Here is an 18808-nt window from a genome sequence, read left to right as displayed (position 1 = left end):
ATTTGTTATCAAATCTTCCAAAGATTTTCACCAATAAGAGGCTTAAAGGTCAGCATAGCTTATAAGATGATGGTGCAAAGCAATTGCTGGAAAACAGGTGACTGAGAGGAGGTAGCAGACTGGATGCTTCTTTGTTTGGCTTGGGTCTATAGATATCTATATACGTTTGTATTTCTTTGTATTACAAAAGCTCACAGTCCATAACATTTGGACTAGGGGAAACGAGCAGTACCATAGAAATGGGATAAGTGACATCTGATTTCTTTTAGAGTTTTGTTTTGTCATAATAGCTGACGATGTTTGAAAGGGTGTGAAATTTGGTGGAAGCTCTTTCCATGTTTGCAACCTCCATGGCATACCACCTCCAGTATTTAAAGGGACTTAAATCCTTGTGCTGCAGAAGGCACTGGTGGGGTTTGTTTCTTCGTGAGACCTTCGAAGAAGCTGTTCAGAGTGTTTGAGAGCTATGTAGAGCTGTGTACACACAGCTTTACTGCACAAGCTTAATTTCTGTAGAAAACAGTCAAAAGTATTTTTAGATCTCACTGAGTAGAAGAATATTCTCCAAATGAACTCCTCAAAGGCAGCTCTGGGTCAGAATTACTGTAAACGTGGGTTTGTCTCTGTGAGAGGGTACCCAGTGCTAAATTCTGTGATTTAGCAGGTATTAATGTGTGTACTGCTTCCTGTACTCAAGGCTTCTTGAGGACTGTTTTGGCCATGACAGAATCACAGTTCCACCTCCAGAACAGGATACTGTAACGTGTACTGGAGATCTTGCCTATACAAGCATGATTGTATGATTCTATGATTTATGAAGGAACTTGCTAGTGTGGTATTAGTGCAACTTTCTCCTCTTAGCACTATGATCCGTGGGTCTTTAAAGCTGCTTATTTCTAACCTAAATCACACAGCCAGCGTGCGGCTGTGCGGGTAAAAGAAAGCAGCTGTGTAGGCACAGGCAGATAGAATGTAGAATCATTGAATCATTTAGGTTGGAGAAGATCCTTAAGATCACCGAGTGCATTAACCAAACACTACCGAGTCCTACACTCGCTAAACACTGCATGTATATGATGTCTTTTAAGTACTCTTGGGGATGGTGACTCAACCACTGCCCTAGGCTCTACTCTATGCAGCTAAACTAAATCTGGATTCTGGAGGAGCTGCTAATCTATCAGTTTTGTGAATTAAAAATGCTGCAGTAGATTTTCTGCATAAGAAGAGGGCAGCTTTGCAGGCAGAAATTAATATTCTTGCTGACAAAACCTCTTTTTAGTCAGAAAGGAAACTGCAGGTGACCCAGCCCTCAATATTGAGTACAGGGAGAAAAGAGAGGAGCAGAGAAATCCAGCACAGGGGTTTTAGTTTTGCTGCAGCCTGGTATCCAGGCTGTCCTACTAGAAACCTTTGAATCCCTCATCTGTCTTTTCTACTGATGCTCTGTTCAGAGCAGAGCTACAGTGCAACTGTAATGCCATCTAACCCATTTGCCTTAGCCTGCCCCACACTTCACAAATAAGGTTTTGTTTTCCTCATATGTTTTCTTTGGTTCAAAACCTGGGATGTCTGGTAGGATTATCAATTCCTCCTGGTTGCAGAAGGAAGTTTCTCTCTGAGTTTTCCCAATCTCGGTGTTTTTTTATTTAAAATTTAATAGTGCAAAAAGGAAGTGGAGTAACACAGTTTAGTCGTAATTCTCATCACTGTTGATACAGTTTCCTTTCCCCTGCCAGTCTCCTGTTTTCTCTGTTTCTCAGTCAAAAGCAATAGACCTTTGCTTCCTTTTCTCTCTTTAGCAGGAAACTGAGGAATTGGGCCTGTTTATTGTGAGTTCCTCTTGACGTCCCATGCAGGGAGAGCACCCGTGTGAGGGGAGGAATGTGGGGGGGAAATTACCTGCTGTGATCTGCTTTACCTTCTTCATTATCTTTGTGGCAACTGCATCATTTAAAAACATGTATAAATGTTGACAGTGTGAATGTACTGTAGCAGCTGATGCCTTTCAAAGACATACAGAATGTGAAGCCTAAAATACCTGCCTGTCTATCCCTCATAAACCCTTTCCTTCTCCAGCCCATTATGTTCCATGGCTGATTTCAGTGACAAGCTCCCCCTCCAGGGCTTCCTTGGCCATGGCATTTCCATGCTCTTGGCAGTTCGTTTTGCTGCTGGTGCCTCTGTGAATGACGCTGGAATTCACCAGAGCTTGCCGAGGGCAGGTCACCAAGTGCAGTAGCCTGATCATGTAGAGAGCTGGGACGAGCTGAGTGAGCAGGTTTCGAAATAGTGGCTCTGTTAACACTGGAAAAGGGAGTTGGCCTGGAATGCTTTAGCATTCATAACATTAATGAATGTCTTTTTACCTCTCTAAGTGCAGTGCTTGCTGCTTTTTTCAAGAAGAAGACTCTGCAGATGCTCTTTTGTCCTTCTCCCACTTATCCTTAGTGTTTGTCATCGATGTATGTTGTTAATTGGAAGAAACTGTAGCTCTGCTTTGGAGACATACATGCTTCTCCCATCTTAGAGTGCCCCACAATATGTTTCTATAGCCTTCTAACCTTGGAAACTACTTGGAATGAAAAAAATTGGGAAAAATCAGAAATTTAGAGGAAGAATCAGTAGCACTGAAAAAGACTCTGTACAGCCTATGCAAACTCAGAGGATGAAGTCTTTGTAAGACCTCAGAAATCTTAAGTGATACTTCAGGTAAAGGACTGGTTACAGTTGATTTGCTTGATCACTTATATCTTTCTGAAAAATCATTTGGGCTGGTACTTAGTGTTATTTTCATGTGTTTTTAAACTTATTTAAGTGCAGTTGTTCTGGCATAACACAGAACAACAACCATACATTTCAGCTTTGATGGTTTAAAAATGGGACAGCAGGAAAAACTTCTTTGCTAGGAGGGTAGGTAGAGTGGCCCTAGGACAAGTTACCAGAGACCTGGAATCTCTATGCTGGTAGATTTTTGAGACAGAACCACAGAGGACCTGCTCAAATATTCATGACAGTTCTACTTCATGTGAGAAACTGTATTAAGTGACCCCAGAGATTCTTTCCCAATCAACTTTGTTTTTCTTTTAATTGATACTTATGCCTCAGTTATTCTACTTAACTGGAATAAGTTTCACCATGAAAAAAACAAACACAAACCTTCAATTTATAATGTTCAGCCCTTGTCATATATTTTGTAGTATCCAATTAATTAATTTTTTTTAAATTTTTCTAGTGTGGTGCTGTTGGCCTCTGCATCCCATCCAGCAGGTAAAGTGTATTGAGTTGTTCCTTTTTTAGGTTTTCATATTGCCTTTCCTTTCCATGCATGTTTCTAGAGACCATACCCTATAGAATTTTAGCCTTGGATATGACCAGTAATATGTTATCGTGTAGGAAGAGCAGAGAATAGTATATAACTTGGTGTAATTTGCATGATATTTCCTAATGCCTTACTTAGCTGCCCTTTGCAAAGAAGCGGCACGGGATAGACAACAAAGAACAGTTTTTGAGTTGGTGCGTGGTAAAAAACAAGGATTCCCTGGGTCAACATGTCCTCTTCAGAGCAGTGTCCCAGCAGGCCATATAGAACTGAGTTTCCTTCTCTGCATTGCCCTCAGTGCTATGCAGAGTGTTGGTTTTGTTGCTTTCATAAGAGGTATCCCATTGCTTGAGCCCATGACAAGATTTGAAGTAGCAACAGATCAAATGGTAAAAATTGAGAACTTTGTTATTTTATGGTGGCTAATAATCCTACCATACTGGTGTTTTTATAGTTAGAAGGGTAAAGATGATCACCTGTTGCTTTCACTAGACATTTGTTCACTCAGAAATCAAGGAAGCATTTAAAGAAACATAAATTCCCCTTTTTGCCTGGTGGTGCATGTTGTGTACATAGGCACCCCCCACACACACACAGGATAGACATAAATGTTAAGCAAAACAGTCCTGAATTTCAAAAAGTGAAGGATGGAGCTTCCTGCAAATCTGTAGAGCCTAAAGGCTAGAGAACTCCAAGAAATTGTTGCTACCAAGAGCAACCAGGGCCCAGGTTCCTGGAAATTCAAGTACTCAAGAGCTCTACTTGGACCTGGGAGAACTTATCCTCTCAACATGCTATGTGTTAGAGAGTTCAAATGCCAAAGACAGAAGCAACCACCATATGTGTGTGTTTCCTGTTACTTCAGTAGGAATTATGTCAAACTCTATAATAAAAGAAATGGATATAATGCATGTCTGTCCACTGGCAACTGTTGCTTAAGCCGGATTTTCTGTATACTCGCAGAGAATACTTTTACATATCCCTTTTCCCTTTTTCAGCCAAAGGCAGGAACTGGCTAAAAGCAAGGTCAGAAAGAAATCATTAAACACACCAGAAATGTGGAAAGCATCATAAATGAAAAGTTAGCCAGCTGTAAAGGCTCAGAGGAATGTTAAACTAATAATGTTCCTGTAATTGCTTTTCCCTTGCTTGTAACAGTGTTCCACTGAGTATATTGCTTTGTCCCTCAGGTGATCTCTTCAGTGCCTTGGACTTTCCATTCCTGTACTTCTACAGGTTTCATAGCAGCTGTTGTGCCAGGTAACGTTTCTGTAACAGGACATGTAAATGTTTTCAAAATAAGAGAGCACATTGACTTCCAACCTTGACTCTCAGTTAAAAATTTTGGAGTATGTAAAGCCTTAGTTATACTAGTTTCTGCTGGCATAAACCAGTAAAAATGCAGAGAATATACATCTGTGCCTATCTGTGGATATGCATTTGAAGGCCTGAGATTCAAATGTGCTGGAATTTTATGTGTTTCCTTGAGTGAGCGCATTCTGATCCGGAGAGTTCCCAGTCACCAGTAAAATAATTTTTACCAAATGTAGCAAAGCTTTGATACAGAGCATCTCTCAAATGCTTCTGAAGTCGGATTAGCCCTAGTAAAACTTGCTGTTTGCAGCGATTACAAAGTATTAGTCTTCAGCAGTATATGGCTGTACATGGATTTATTTGCCTGTACATCTTGTTATTTGGCAGAATGCTTTTTTGGGGTAAAAAGGAGAGGCTTTAACAAGCATTCCATTATTTTGAGAAGCAAAAGTTCACTGCCTAATAGCATAATTCTTACAGGACAACATAAATATGTTTCCTATAGATCTTAATTATCTCAAAAAAAAAAAAAAACTTATTCCCATCTTTTCCCTTCAGTCTTTTGCTAAATAAAAGTATTTTCTTTTTAGAGGGGAAAAAAGTCTTTTCATGCTAACTGATGGCAAAAATATTTCCTCATTTTTAGGGTTTTTCTTACTAGTATCCAGATTTTCCATTAAAAGGGGATATTAAGAATGATTGTTAAATAATTTCCAATGTACATAGGTTTTTGTTATGAAAGTGACTTTTTTTTCAAGGGTGGACTATCCATACTGCAAGTAGCTTGTAGTTAGGTATTTTTTTGTGAAGGCAAGGTCTAACTGCAAGCACTAATGGATATCTGTCTAGCCCAGATATTCTTCTCTTTCACTTCATTAGAATTTTGACACTTGTAGCCTCCCACTTCTGTTTCCATTGCCCCACCTTCAGCAGATGTATAGTAGATAGCACACTGCACAGCAGGAAGGGGAAAAGGAATGGTTAGATGGAGAAACAAGCATCTCATTTGCTCTCCTACATCTTGCAATCCAGTGTCTTTATAGACATAAAGGATTTGGAGGAAAACCTATACAATGTAAAGTAAGGGCAACTGATACAGCTAAATCTACTGCCTCTGCAGAATGTCTGAAGCATTAGTAATGAGGTGCAAAATGCTCAATCTATTTAACAAAATAAATTGATGTTATTGTGGCGTCAATATTTAGGTAAACATTCCCATGCTTTGCTGTTTCACTGTTTATCTTAGAATTACACTAAACATTATCAAATCTCTCTGACTAAAAGCCCTTCACAGCAGAAGATCTGAAACAAACTTAAGCCAGCTACTGGACTCTAAAAAGTCTGGGCAATGCTGGATCATTGAACTAACTCATTTCTCAGAGTGGAATGTTCTACTGCTCAGCACTTCATCTTCTGCAACAAGTTGCTGAGTTTGGGCCTATCTTTTATCATCAAAACAGCATCTGCTTCCTTGTCTTCGGGCATAGCAGATAGTCCTTTAGGGTCTCATGTTATGGCTCAGTGTAAGAAACACTAGTTCCTTCTACTTCTGGGAAGTTATCTTACCTTACTGTTTGGTACCTGTACTGACATGTGGCTGAGATGGAACTTTGCCACGTGTATTGAGCAGGAAACAGCACTTGGCTGATATACAGGAGCCCAGCATGGAAAATTCTGACCCGGGGAGCCAGCATTTTCCACCCTTCCTGCTGTTGTAGAGAGGGGACCAACTGCACTGCATCGCTATCCAGAACAGCATACCCTCTGCAAATACCAAGGCACTTTTTGCTTCATCACTTGTATGTGGTATTGATCCTATCTCCTTTCCCATGCAGCTTCCCACAGTACTTTGTGATCTCTTACGCCTCACAGTAATTTTTGCCTTACATATTCTGAAGTCCTTTTTCTATTCCCTCCTTGCTGGTTTGCACTATTTTGCTGGTTCACAACCAGTGGGTTGTACATAAGTCAGAAGTGAAACAAACTCTGGAACCAAGGCTCATAAGTTCTGTAAAGTCCAGTGAAATGTGGAACAGTTTCCTTTAGAGTACTCTTGGCTACAGGAGCATTGGGAATTGCTGTCCGATATGACTTGAGAATCAAAATTCTCCTAATTGTCAGCAGAAAACTTTGGAGCATCCTGTTCCCAGCACTACTGAGTCATCTATTTGTTATACAGTAGAGATGTATTTGACTTCCTAATTGGAATTTAGGTTTCATGAGATTTAAACAGCTTGAAAGCTTCAGGCAGAAACTTTCCACTGGATATTTTTTCAGTTCAAGACTCTGTGGAGGTTGAAGTGAGTTGCCAAACATGTGTGGTTCCTGTCGAAATTAGCATTGCTGTTATTCAGGGCCATTTCAATGCCTGAAGTTAATATTTCACCTCATGTTTCCAATAATCTCTACTTTTCTGATTATGCAAGTGCATTAGAGACCAGCCATAAGAGCGTCAGACTTACTTTACTCAGATTCTAGTCACTGACTGAACAAAACCCAAGATGTACCGGACATAACGTAAGCTCCTTGTCCACCAGCTTTCTTTACCCAAATGGGATTAACACTGCAAGTTCTGAAAACCAAGGTGCCTGTAAAAGGTTGTTTAGTTGAAATTAAGAGACTTTATTAACACGCTTTCCCTATCCCTTGCAGTGGACTGTTGGGATTCTTTCTGATGTTGCACACAGCAAAGCTAAAAAGCAGCACAACCTCAGGGCAATATGCAGCCTGGAGTTTCCTTGCAAAGGTAAGAGACCCTCACAGGAACACAGTGAATCTGGGCTTCTCCCAGGAGAACTGAGGAATTTCTGCATCTCTCTAGTTTCCCTTGCTATTCCTACTTGACACTCCTAGGGCCTGTCTGTGCAGCCTGCATGTAGAGTTGACACAACAAGTATCAGGTGCATAATACACCAAGATCATTAGCTGAGATGAAATACTGTGTATAAACTGAGCATGGTGCTTTCCAAAGCAATCTATACTTTCCAAAGGTGTTTTGGAGAAGAATACTCCTTCTGAAGTGGGTACACCAGCTGTTGTTTGCAGCATGCCTTACCTGAGCCAAAAGTTAAAACTAGTTCCCCGAAGTTCAGTACCAGAACTTCCACTGATTTTGGAATAGGGGAGAGCTGTGGATGTCATTTGCCTTAAGATTAACAAGGCTTTTGACGGTATGTCCCACAATATTCTTATATCTAAATTAGATTGTTACAGTCTGGATGGACAGACAACCAGATGGGTAAAAAAAATGATGATCAGGTTCGGAAGGTGAAAGTTAATGATTCCTACTGTAACTGGAGGCTTGTGACAACCAGAGTGGTGCAGTGGTCTGTCCTGGGGCCCTTCCTGTTTAGTATCTTTATTGAAGAATCAGAGGTGATAGAGTGCATTCAGGTTTGCAATGGACACTAAATTGGGAGGACCAGTCAATAGTGCTGGAGGACAAGGTTGCCATCCAGAGGGATCTGGACAGGCTAGTGGAATGGGCTAACAGAAATCTTAGAAAATTCCTCAGTTACAGATGTGAAGCCCTGCACTTGGGAAGGAAGAACGCCTGGCAGTAATACAGCCTAGGGACTGCACAGCTGGGAAGCAGCTCTATGGAAAAGGAGCTGGGGATTTTGGTAGAGAGCAAGCTGGACAAGATCCAGCAGTGTACCCTGATAGCTAAGAAGGCCAAAAGGATCCTGGGTTCTACTTAGAATAACTTAGACAGTAAATTCATGGAAGTGATCATGCCCCTCTACTCAGCATTTGTTAGACCACATATGGAATAGAGAGCCTTGTTTTAGGCACCTCAATATAGAAGAGACATTGATAAATGGAGTGAGTTTAGCAAAGAGCTGCCAAGAAAGCCAGGGGACTGGAGCACTTGCCTTTAGGGGAGTTGCTGCTGGACCAGGCTTGTTCATCCTGGAAGAGAGACAACTCTGGGAGCACCTAACAAATAGCAGCCACCCAGTAGCTATGGAGAAATTATCAAGAAGACAGATCCAGGCTATTCACAGTGGTACTTAGGGGTCTGTGTGTAAGATAAAAATAGAGGTTCAGAGTGGGTATAAGGAAAAATTATTTCACCCCAAGGACAAATCAGGCAAGGGCAGAAGTTGCCCAGGAAGGCTGTGCAGTTTCCATCTTTGAAGGTTTTCAAGCCCCAGCTGGATAAAGCCCAGAGCAACCCAGTCTGACCTCCTGAGGTCCATTCCTACTGGAATTATCCTATGATCTGAGGATTTAGGGTCTGGCTGTGCTTGATTTAAGTTATTAACAGCTGATTTGTTAAATTATTGGTGATGAATGCAGTCAGAAGAGCTTGTCAGACTCCTTTTCCCTGGTTAGATTTTACTTAGTTTCATCACTCTCAGCTAGGTCATCTGAAAACCACAACCTTCCTATGTGGTTTGTGATCACAACTTTCCTTCTACAGTGAAATGAAGCTGTTGCCTTACAAAAAAAAAAAAAAAGTAGACTTGCATAATATGCTTGTTTAGAAACTGTAGTCAAATGAGTCTGGTTTTTCTGAGGATAACAAGAAGGGAGTGATGTGGCTTGCTTTGTGCTTTGCAAGCTGTTCCACACTGTACAAGTCTCACCAGTTTGAATTTCTTCCAAACATTCTGACTGTGCAGATTTCAGTACCTTAGCTTTCTTCTCTCTTCTTGGTAGCAAGTCAACTGATCTAAAACTTGCTCATGAGTCTTTTTTTTTTTTTTTTGTTTAACATTCTGAGTTGGAGATGGGAATAGCTGCCTCTGCTAGTGGGTGTGGGTGTTTTGTGTGAATGAGGGTAAATGGTTCTACATGTGGTATTTATGACCTATCTGAAAAAACTGCAGGCAGAGATGTGTTGTGAAATATATTTTAAGCAGATTTGGGTCCTTCCCAGCTGAAGTGGATCAGAGCCACAAAGTCTGGACTGGATCAAAGCTTTCCCAAAGTTCAAGGGTTTCTAGATTTGTGGGGGTTTGGCTAACTCTAGACATAAGTTAGACAAAGTTTGTTCTAGCCACTGTTGTCAATGAAATTATGTGCCTTTATAGCAACTAGAAATTTGCCCCATGTCACTGTGAGGATATAATCTGTTTTTCAACCTTAAAAGTGTGTGCTTTTTAACATGCATGGTTTCATTATCTTGCTTAGGAAGGTTTTTGTAACAGAGCACATTAATCCTTTTCCTTTTGTTGTAGCTTCTAACTGAGTGCTCAAAATATGTTTTGTCTTGAGTTCAAAGAGGGGAATAAGTAATGAAGACATGAGATTTGTCTGTGGCACTAATAATTTTATCAAAACTAGCAGTTTCCCTATGTCTTTGACTACTGTTTTAAAGCTTGCTATAAGGCTTATTTAAGGTTCTGATGTACCTATCTGGGGATGCATGAGGAGCATGGAGGAACTGCTGCTCCAACTACTGAAATGCAACTGATTTGGGATTAGAAGTCAGTGAATGCTTGAAAAATTCGGAAACACTATACATCAGTTTTAGAAAGGGATCAAAAGACACTGCAGAGACAGACACAGATAGGCAGAAAGCAGGAGCAGAACTGGAGCTTGCCTGAAGGGTCAGGGCTGATCTCACAGCTCCTGCAAAATTCTCCCAAGGAACCTTCTATCTATAAGGAACTATAAATTTACATATGGGGTAGTTAAGAAAAGTCCTATCTGTATGATCACTAATGCTGCTTCCTGCAGGTGTTTGAAAGTGTTAGAACTATGTACTAATCCAACTCTGCACTGCACGGGTATGAGAGTTGTGTCAATCACATCTTAAATCATCATAAGTGCAGAAAAGCAGTATTTAACTAGCACTATAAAAATCTGTTTAAATCAAAGTGTGTGGCTCCTGTGAAAAAAAAAACAAACAGCCAAAAAAAAAAGAAATTAAATTAATGTGGGTAAAGAATAAAGGTAGAAAGTATTTGAATCTGGACTTGCAGAATGGTATTCAGTGAAAAAAAAAAAAAAAACACCTCTGGTCACGACAACAGCTTTGCCTTCCCATATGAGCATTTTTCTTGGATTGAGTAGTGCCCTAGATCATCCTCTTAATCTCTCAGACTGACTGGAGTTTTCACCAGCAGTTGGAAAGGAGCAGCACTAGAGGCCAGAATATGTTTATCTTGCAAAAGAGCCAAGAAAGGAGAATGCTGTAGTCCTCAGACAGCAGCACAGGCCTCTAGGGAGGTGCAGAGAATTGGAAAATCTGTTTTCCATGTGGATGCTTTGTACCTATCTGACTGATGAGCTGGGCCTGAGATCGTTGCCACCGCTTCATTTCCAATGAACTAACCATGAGATCTGATCAGGCCTGCTTTGCACATCCAAGGAGACATTCTTTGTGAAGCCCACATATTTGGCCTCCTCCCCTCTAATTTTTCATTCACTTATAAATTGGAGCTGGGTCGTAACTCGTTTTTATGATACTTACTTTGGCTTAGGCAACTTAATCAATGTATGAGGTTTTTAAATTCTTCCCTGTAATGATTTCTGACAGCTTTCATGTCAGAGCATTGCTTTGTGCAGAAACAGACGAAGCGCAGGTTTCATCTGTGTATGTAGTCCAGTGTGATATTTATAGTGACAAATGCTTTCTGCACTTTTTCTGTGAGAGCAAACTGTGTGTGTGTGTTAGTCATATCTGTATAACTTCGTGAGAAATGCCAAAAAGAATCACTGAAGTGATCTGTATAACAAAAAAAAAAAAAGCTTTTAGGAGATCCAAGAAATATTAAATGCTTAGTCATAGCCTTGCACAGATTTAATCCCCAGAAGAGCAAGGATTTGAAGCTGTACTTAGATTTCTTGTTTTAATTTGAGAGCAGTGCTGGTATCATGGGTCATGCACTGGAAAGAAAAACTGGAGATGCTCATATACACAGACAGAAGCATCTGGTGAGAACATTAATGAGCTCTAACAGTGCTGTCAGTGAGTTTGTTTTGATTAAGTCTGCCAATCTATATCTGGTGATGAAGCCTGTTAGGGCCTCTAAAAGTTAAGTAGCAGAAATAATTTAAATAATAAATAGAATGGAAAAATTCAGCGAGATACCGGTTACTTATAAATTCATATTGCTATATCATGTTTAATGTTATCCTAATGAACTTATAGTAGGGAATTCAGCTTGTTCTCAGTAGGAATCTATTGAGGCAGCTTGTTATAAAGAGGAAGAACAAATGAGAAAATCAGTGGATTTGGGATTCTCTCTTTCTTCCTCATCTGAAGAAACAAAATTGAATAACTGAGATCAAGTTGCATTGAGCTTTACACTGGTTTTCTTATGCATTGTTTGGAAGAAAATTCAGATTAATCAGATCAAGAGTATGCAACTCTTTTCTATATGACCATCCCAGGCACTATTATGTAATCTGTAGTTTATTGGAACATGTTGGAGGCTTCCTAATACATAAAACTATCCCCTGGCAGCTGCTTTGGTTCCTTGTTTGTTAACTTTAGACGTGTTTGCCCCAGGTCATCCTGTGTTTAATGCTGGCTGCCAGACGTTGCGAAAGCAATTTTGCAGGAGTGTCTGAAAGCGTCTCTCATCCATGGGTCCTGTGTACCTAACTGTAACCCACTATACTTATACCCCAGCAGTTTTAGTCTTCCCCCAAAATATATAATGGCTATTCAGAATCCCTTCTGCTATTCAGAATGAGTCCTGGTGTCTTGGATTTTATATTTTGTGTCTCTGTGTCTGCTTCTTTGGTCCCCATGGTGCCTTGAAGAAAATGGATACACTAGATCCCTCTTCATGTCAGTGCAAACAAAAAGGATGATATCCAGTCTTAATGATTGGAAAAGTACTTATTGAAGCAGAAATTCTCTTTTTGCTGCTTCTCATGAAGTGGAGAAGCCACAACTGCAGGTCTTCTGAGGCTCCTAGGCTGATTGTGCTCACTGCACCTTTTTGCAGACTGTTCACATTTTATCTGCTTTAATCCCAGGTGCAAACCAACCAAGAGAAATAAAATTAATTCATGCTTTCTTTTCCATATTTTTACAGTCTTAAAGCCTCTGCTAAAGCATGTGCTTCTATTTGTATATCTCTTAATTCCTCTCTCACTGCTGCTTCGCATGCAAGTGCTAGAAAATATTCTAGTCCAGAATGTCAGTTCCTTACTTCTGTTGAGGGCTATTTACTTGCAGGAAATAAGTGGTGCTCAAGAGTCCTGCCATGGATACTTTGTGAAGCAAATGGATCTCCTTGTTTTTTGCTGCCCTAGTGCATCAGGATTCTGTGTTTAAAAAGTCTGTTCAAAAATTTTATATGTATATCATAACCAGAAAAAGAATGTGTTTGATTTTCTGGCACTTGCCCACTTGGTTATATTGTAGAGAGAAAAAGTGTCTTCTTTGCATGCTACTGGGCTCAGGCAACAGTGACAGTGAGATTCTTGGCTGAAAATCACGTTGCTTTCTTGGCTAGGACCTCATAAAGCTTTATGCAAAAATGTCATAAACTCCCACTGAAATTCCATAAACACAGTGTGGTTTCATTCGGCAAAGATCCTGCCCTGTATGCAAGACTCTCTCAAGATCGCTCCTCACCCAACCTGGAGAAACTGTGCAGCTTCAAGCCAAGGCCCCAGGAGAGAGGGAGAATTGTGTGCTAGACCCATCTGGACTCTACTGGTAGGAACTCTCCGTGGCACCAGCATTGTTAGAAGTGTGTCTCTAATCTGAGAAGGAGTTTCTGTGACCCTAAAGCTTTCAAGGATACCAGGAAGGGGTTCATAAGAGCAGAAGTGAGCTGCTTCCAGCTACACGTGTTGTGCACTGTAATGCACGTGGATATGCACACATGTATGCATAAAGGTAGTTGAAAATGGTAACAATCCTTATTGTTTTGTGATTGGTCCTCACTGTATGAAATATGTACATTATTCTTCATACACAAAGTTGATTCCTGTGAGTCACGATGGGGACTATGCAAATACCTTGGAAAAGAAAATGTGTTTCTCAGCTGAGCCTGACAAGCAGATAAGGCAATCAGTGTGCACTTCACTGCGTATGAAGGGTCTATAAAAAAGACCAGTTGCTGAAACCTTAAAAAATACAGGGGTTTGGGTAGTTTCCATGGAGACAACTTGATAGTTATGTTGTAGCAGCCAACACTAATTACACCATATAATTGTTAGAAAGACATCAGTCTCCATAACAACTCCTTTGTGTGCTGCATGACCACTAAGCTGAGTGACACAGGCTCCCTGGGGCACTAATGCAGTTTAAGAAAGCTGTCTTACAAGAACAGCTGAGACTTGTTGGAGATTTTGAATCTGCAGGTAATGGAAAACTTCAGTATTTTGAGAGGCGGTGTATAGGGCTGCAGTTGTGTATCCATTGAAAATGCTAGCTACACAGCTTTTGGGCATAACAAGTCACACAAATAAGTACATAAAGTTACGTGTTATGACTTGGAGGAAGTATTGCAGCACAGTTTTCATCTGTGCTCGATATAATCAATCCAGTCTTAGCAGACATTACTTGATAGATTGAGCCCTAAGAGATGCTCTGAATTAGTTTGTTTCCTTTTATCCATTATGATATCCATTTGAAGTGTACATTTGGTATTGTCATTTTCTTGAACATAAAGCTAACAGTAGAAGCACTAGCTTGGAGTATGTCTTTGGAAGGTACTTTTTCACTCCTACTGCTGACAAACTGTCTCTATATGCTTGACAGTAGAAAATTATAATTTAAAACTAAATTTTTTCAAATCTAAAAGAATTTTGAATTGCAGAGGAGGGAGGTTCATTGCTTCCTCTGCATAATAGGCTCCTAGTCTCTCAAGTTTTTATTTGGTCTTCTGGAGTTACTTATATATGGAGAGCTGAGGTTGGTAGATGAATCATAACTGTGACAAAAAGAATGAGAACTGTTTTGGAAATAATTTCCGCTGCTAATGCACTGATGTAAATGCCAAAATTACATGGGAGAACTGCACACTATGTAACATACTAATGTAGAAGGTTTCAAAGCTAGCTAAGGCTGGGCTTCTAAAAATGAGCAAGAACAGCCACGTTCTTCTCCTTTGCTGGTTCCCTGTTTTTTTCCGGATCTGGATTGCTAGCTGCCTTGTTGATTCACCTTCATGGGTGAAATGTCTCCAGACTGTCTCACAGCTCTTGAGGGTAATCGTTGACCTCTGTCATAGGCACTCGGTGTCACACTTCAGGTGGCTTCCTTCAGAAACTTCTCATGTTTACAAGCTGCTGCTCTCTGAAATGGGGCTCCCTGTCTTTCCCTTCTTCCCCACCTTGGACCCGATCCCTGCCAGATCTCAAGTGCATTAATTTCTCAGTCTAACTATGTACACCTGTTTAAGGATTAGATTTTGACTTTCAACAAAAGTAAGCAAACAACCATAGGGCTCTGGGGAACTCAGACTAAATGGCATATATCCTGTTCCTCAAATATGTGGTGCTCAGGGAAATCACATGGGCTTCAGACAATCTCAGGAGATGTGAGTTGTTCTTGACCTATACATGGCTGGCATGGACAGGAAGAGGGCAGAGTCCAGCTTTTTCCATGTGTGTTACTATGGATGGTTGTTCTAAGGAGCCAGAAGGGAATGGGTCTGCCTTGCAGAGGCTTCCCCACCCTTTATGAGGGAATGGGAGGCCAAGACTGTGGTCAGCTGTAGTCACTTCTGTCGCTGTCTTCCCATGCGTGGGACATGCAGGAACTGCTGAGGCCCACAAGGCTAAGTGTATAACCTTGTGACGTTGCTCATAAAATGCATTACTCAAAATTGATCAACTGTGTAAATGTTTTGAAAAAACTTTTTTCACGTATCATATTTTTTAATGTTTCTGATGGAATATTTTGACCTTTCGTAATAGTGAATGGTTAGAAAGCCCTGGATAGACTTTTGTTTTTGAATGGAAAAATAAAACCTTAAAGAATACCAATTCTTCCTTGCAGTCCTTAGCATAATAATAATAATAATAGCATGTCACTTACTTTCCATTACATCATTACTAAAACAGCATAAACACACCAAAGAATGTCAATGCAGAGACTGTGTCTCTGTTATTGTTGGGTTATATGGAAAGGGGTTAGTAGGAAGATTTAGTTATCTGGTCTGGGAATTGTTTGTTTATGAAGTAGGCTTTCCCAAAGGAGTCGTGAGATGGGAAATACAATAGGAAATGGACTTTATACATGCACAGAAATACCAAAACTGTAAGTGTCATGGGGAAGAGAGGTTGATGGAAACTTGCTATTTTTGCTAACAGATTTTTTTAAAAAAACTTGATTACGCATCCCAAAGTTTCCTATGCTATTTTGATACTACTGATATCCTCCACAGAGTCCTGAGTTAAGTCATGGCAGAAAAATGTTTTACATCTGATAATGCTGACAAGGAACGTAAGCACTTCAGGTGTTTCTATTGATTTTAACAATGGAAAATTGCATTTTTGTTGCTTTTAACTAAAACAGTCCCCTTAAGCCAGGCAACCTCATTGGTTCTCACAATCTCCTTGAACCCTTTAAACAATATTTGGGCTTTCCATGCATAAGTAAAGCAGCATGTGTAGGATCTGTTCTCTTATAGCAGTGATACTGGGGACAAGAAACAGTTTGAAGATTCACACAAAAACCACACAGGTCTTGAACTGACAGTGGCCTCAATCTGCAGTGTTCAGCCTGAGACCTTTGGGCAATCTGGCATGGAAAGAGCAATCTCTGAGAATGTGTGCAGCATCCTACCCAGCACCCCTTTACAGCAAAGTACTCCAGATGTGATTAGTCCTGAGCTAGTCCCCATCTGGGTCATTTGAGTCAGTTGTGTAATGACTTCAGAGTGCACAACTGGGTGGGTGTTCACCTACTTGATGTCTGTGTGGATAAGAAAAGTTCACTGTTGGCTTCCCAGGTTGCTCAGGGGATATTTACTGCTCTCAGTCTTCAGGTCTGTTCTGTGAAATTATTGTCTGATATAGAACAATACCTAAGCACGTGGCTTTGGGCTGAGTGTCCAGCTGACTCGTAAAAAGACGTTCAGGTTTTGTGATGCATGGGAACACACTGATGTAGCCTGCAACAAATGCCTTTGGCCCCATTTTTTTGCCTTAGTCACCTGATTGTTGAAGTTGACTTTCAAAAGTCGTGGTTCCTTGAACTATGTTCTCTTGCACTTTGAGAGAGATCGAACTGACAGTGGTTGAAAGAATCAGCCTGATTAATTTGGACTTTAGTAAGAATTATGAAATGGTGCACATAAAGTAGCTAAATGCTGAAGAGTCATCACAGCCACCGAGCAGTCTATTATAAAAAACACTGTCTGCTGGAACCAGCTTTTTCTTTTCTCCTGAATGCCAGCTGAGCCACCACTGAGCCACTGCTGTGGAGGTCATGGTCCACCTTTGAGGAGTTTGGAACTGCATCCTCTCCTGCCGTTGGTCAGAGGTCCTGATACTGCAAGGCAGTTACAGTAACAGTTCCTGGCTGATCTGGCTGTGGGCCCACCCATTGGCATCTAGCACCTGGGAAGAAGGTAGACATAGGCAGATGCTGAGCTTGGTCCTTCCCAAGAAGCCAGCTCCTTTTGTGCCAGATATACATAGCAAATTGTCAGTTTGCCTGTTACATTCACTGCTGTGTTGGGTCCGGCTGAGCTGAAGTTCATTTCCCCACAGTAGCCCTCACAGTGCTGTGCTTTGCATTGGTATCTAGAGGGGAGTTTGTAACACACCAGTGTTTTGGCTACTGCTGAGCAGGGCAGGCACAGCATCAGCACTGTAACATTCCTTCCTCAGTCGAGGGCAAGATCCTGGGAGGGGACCCAAGTAGGCCAGCTGACCCAAACTGACCAAAGGGATATTCCATACCATATGACATCAGCTCCGATATAAAAGCTAAGGCACAGAGCAGGAGGGTGGGCATTTGTTGTCTCCAATGGCTGCCTGCTGAGGAACCATCACATGCACCGAAGCCCTGCTTCTTGGGAGTGGCTGACCATCACTTCTCCTGGGAAGTAAAGGATAAACCCTGCTATCTTTCGCTTCTGCATGTGCAAGCTTCGCTTTACTTTTTGCTTTAAATAAACTACCTTGTCCCAACCCACAAGTTGTTTTTTTTTTCCACCTTACTGTTTCCCCTGTCCCACTGGGAAGGGGAGTGATAGAGCGGCTGGGTGGGCACCTGGCATCCAGCCAAGGTCAACCCACCACAACTGCTTACATGTGACAATGAAAAGCATGGTTTCTTATCTGGGTTATCAGTCTCTGTCTCTTTATGGTAATTTCTATTTCATGATCTCATTAGGTGAAGAGTAACTTGCCGAAAGGCTAGCTCTTTCTGAGCTTAACATAAGATGAAGTGTATTTTATTGTGGTATTTTACAGCAGCAGAGGGTTAGTACAGCTGACTGCTCCCCAAAACTGAAAATCAGTGCTTTCCAAATCAGATAGAAAAAGTAATTGTTTAACACAGTGTATGATATTACTGACCAGTAGAATTTAAGGCATCAAACAGAAGATAATACTGAGACTGAGTAAAGGTAGAGAGATGTATATCTTTTACAGGTTCAAAAGGTTCCAGTGACTGAGTTGCTAGTAATTTCAGCAGAAGCAGACATTATATGGAAATGTTTCTAAGACAGCAGTGGAAAGATTAATGAACTGCATGCCATGGGATGGAAGTTTTGCATCAGCTAAGATCAAGATGCAAATAACATCCTTTCCTCTGCTGTGCACATTGACTGCAGACTTGATGCATTAGGGGAGATCATAAATTCTCCTGAATTCTCTGCCATCAACCAATACTTGACTAAACAAACCCTCAGTCCCATCCAGTTGGTGTCTGCAATCCTGGTAGATAGGACACTTCATAACTGTTGTTGTTGCTACTGCAATGCTTACTCCATTAGACAAATATTTAATAATTCATAACATAAGAACAAGATGATGAATCACATTGCCCTGTCAGCTTCTGAGCTCAGAAGTTTCAGGGGAGAGACCTCATGTCAGGAGCAGTTTAAGGCCTTTGCAGTATTGAGGCAGCATATAAGGGAAAGAGACTCCTTGATAGGCTGAAAAGCTACAGGAAAAGTACAGTTAAGCATTATAATGCAGGAAGCATTTACACGAAACAGGAGGTATTGGGTCTTAAGTTTGGTGTAACCTGGAAATACAAATATATTTCAGCTTTTGGTCATATATACGTACATTAAC

The 18808-nt window shown here is 40.8% G+C and overlaps 1 protein-coding gene across 5 annotated transcripts in view; it reads left to right on the top strand.

Moving 5' to 3' along the window:
* TMEM241 (transmembrane protein 241) overlaps window positions 1–18808 on the top strand; it is a 55422-nt gene that overhangs the window by 22268 nt on the left and 14346 nt on the right. For all 5 annotated transcript variants that reach the window (XM_051775499.1, XM_051775492.1, XM_051775488.1 and 2 more), the window contains exons 11-13: window positions 3233–3267; window positions 4510–4579; window positions 7286–7379. In XM_051775499.1, coding sequence (XP_051631459.1) covers window positions 3233–3267; window positions 4510–4579; window positions 7286–7379 — 199 coding nt within the window. The remainder of the gene's footprint in view (window positions 1–3232; window positions 3268–4509; window positions 4580–7285; window positions 7380–18808) is intronic.

The sequence above is a fragment of the Manacus candei genome, unplaced genomic scaffold (genome assembly GCF_025592945.1).
Source record: "Manacus candei isolate 608988 ecotype Guabito, Panama unplaced genomic scaffold, ASM2559294v1 h1tg000008l, whole genome shotgun sequence".
In the NCBI taxonomy this organism is placed as follows: Eukaryota; Metazoa; Chordata; class Aves; order Passeriformes; family Pipridae; genus Manacus; species Manacus candei.
The sequence above is the reverse complement of the archived record's forward strand: the minus strand, read 5'-3'. Positions and strand labels throughout refer to the sequence as shown.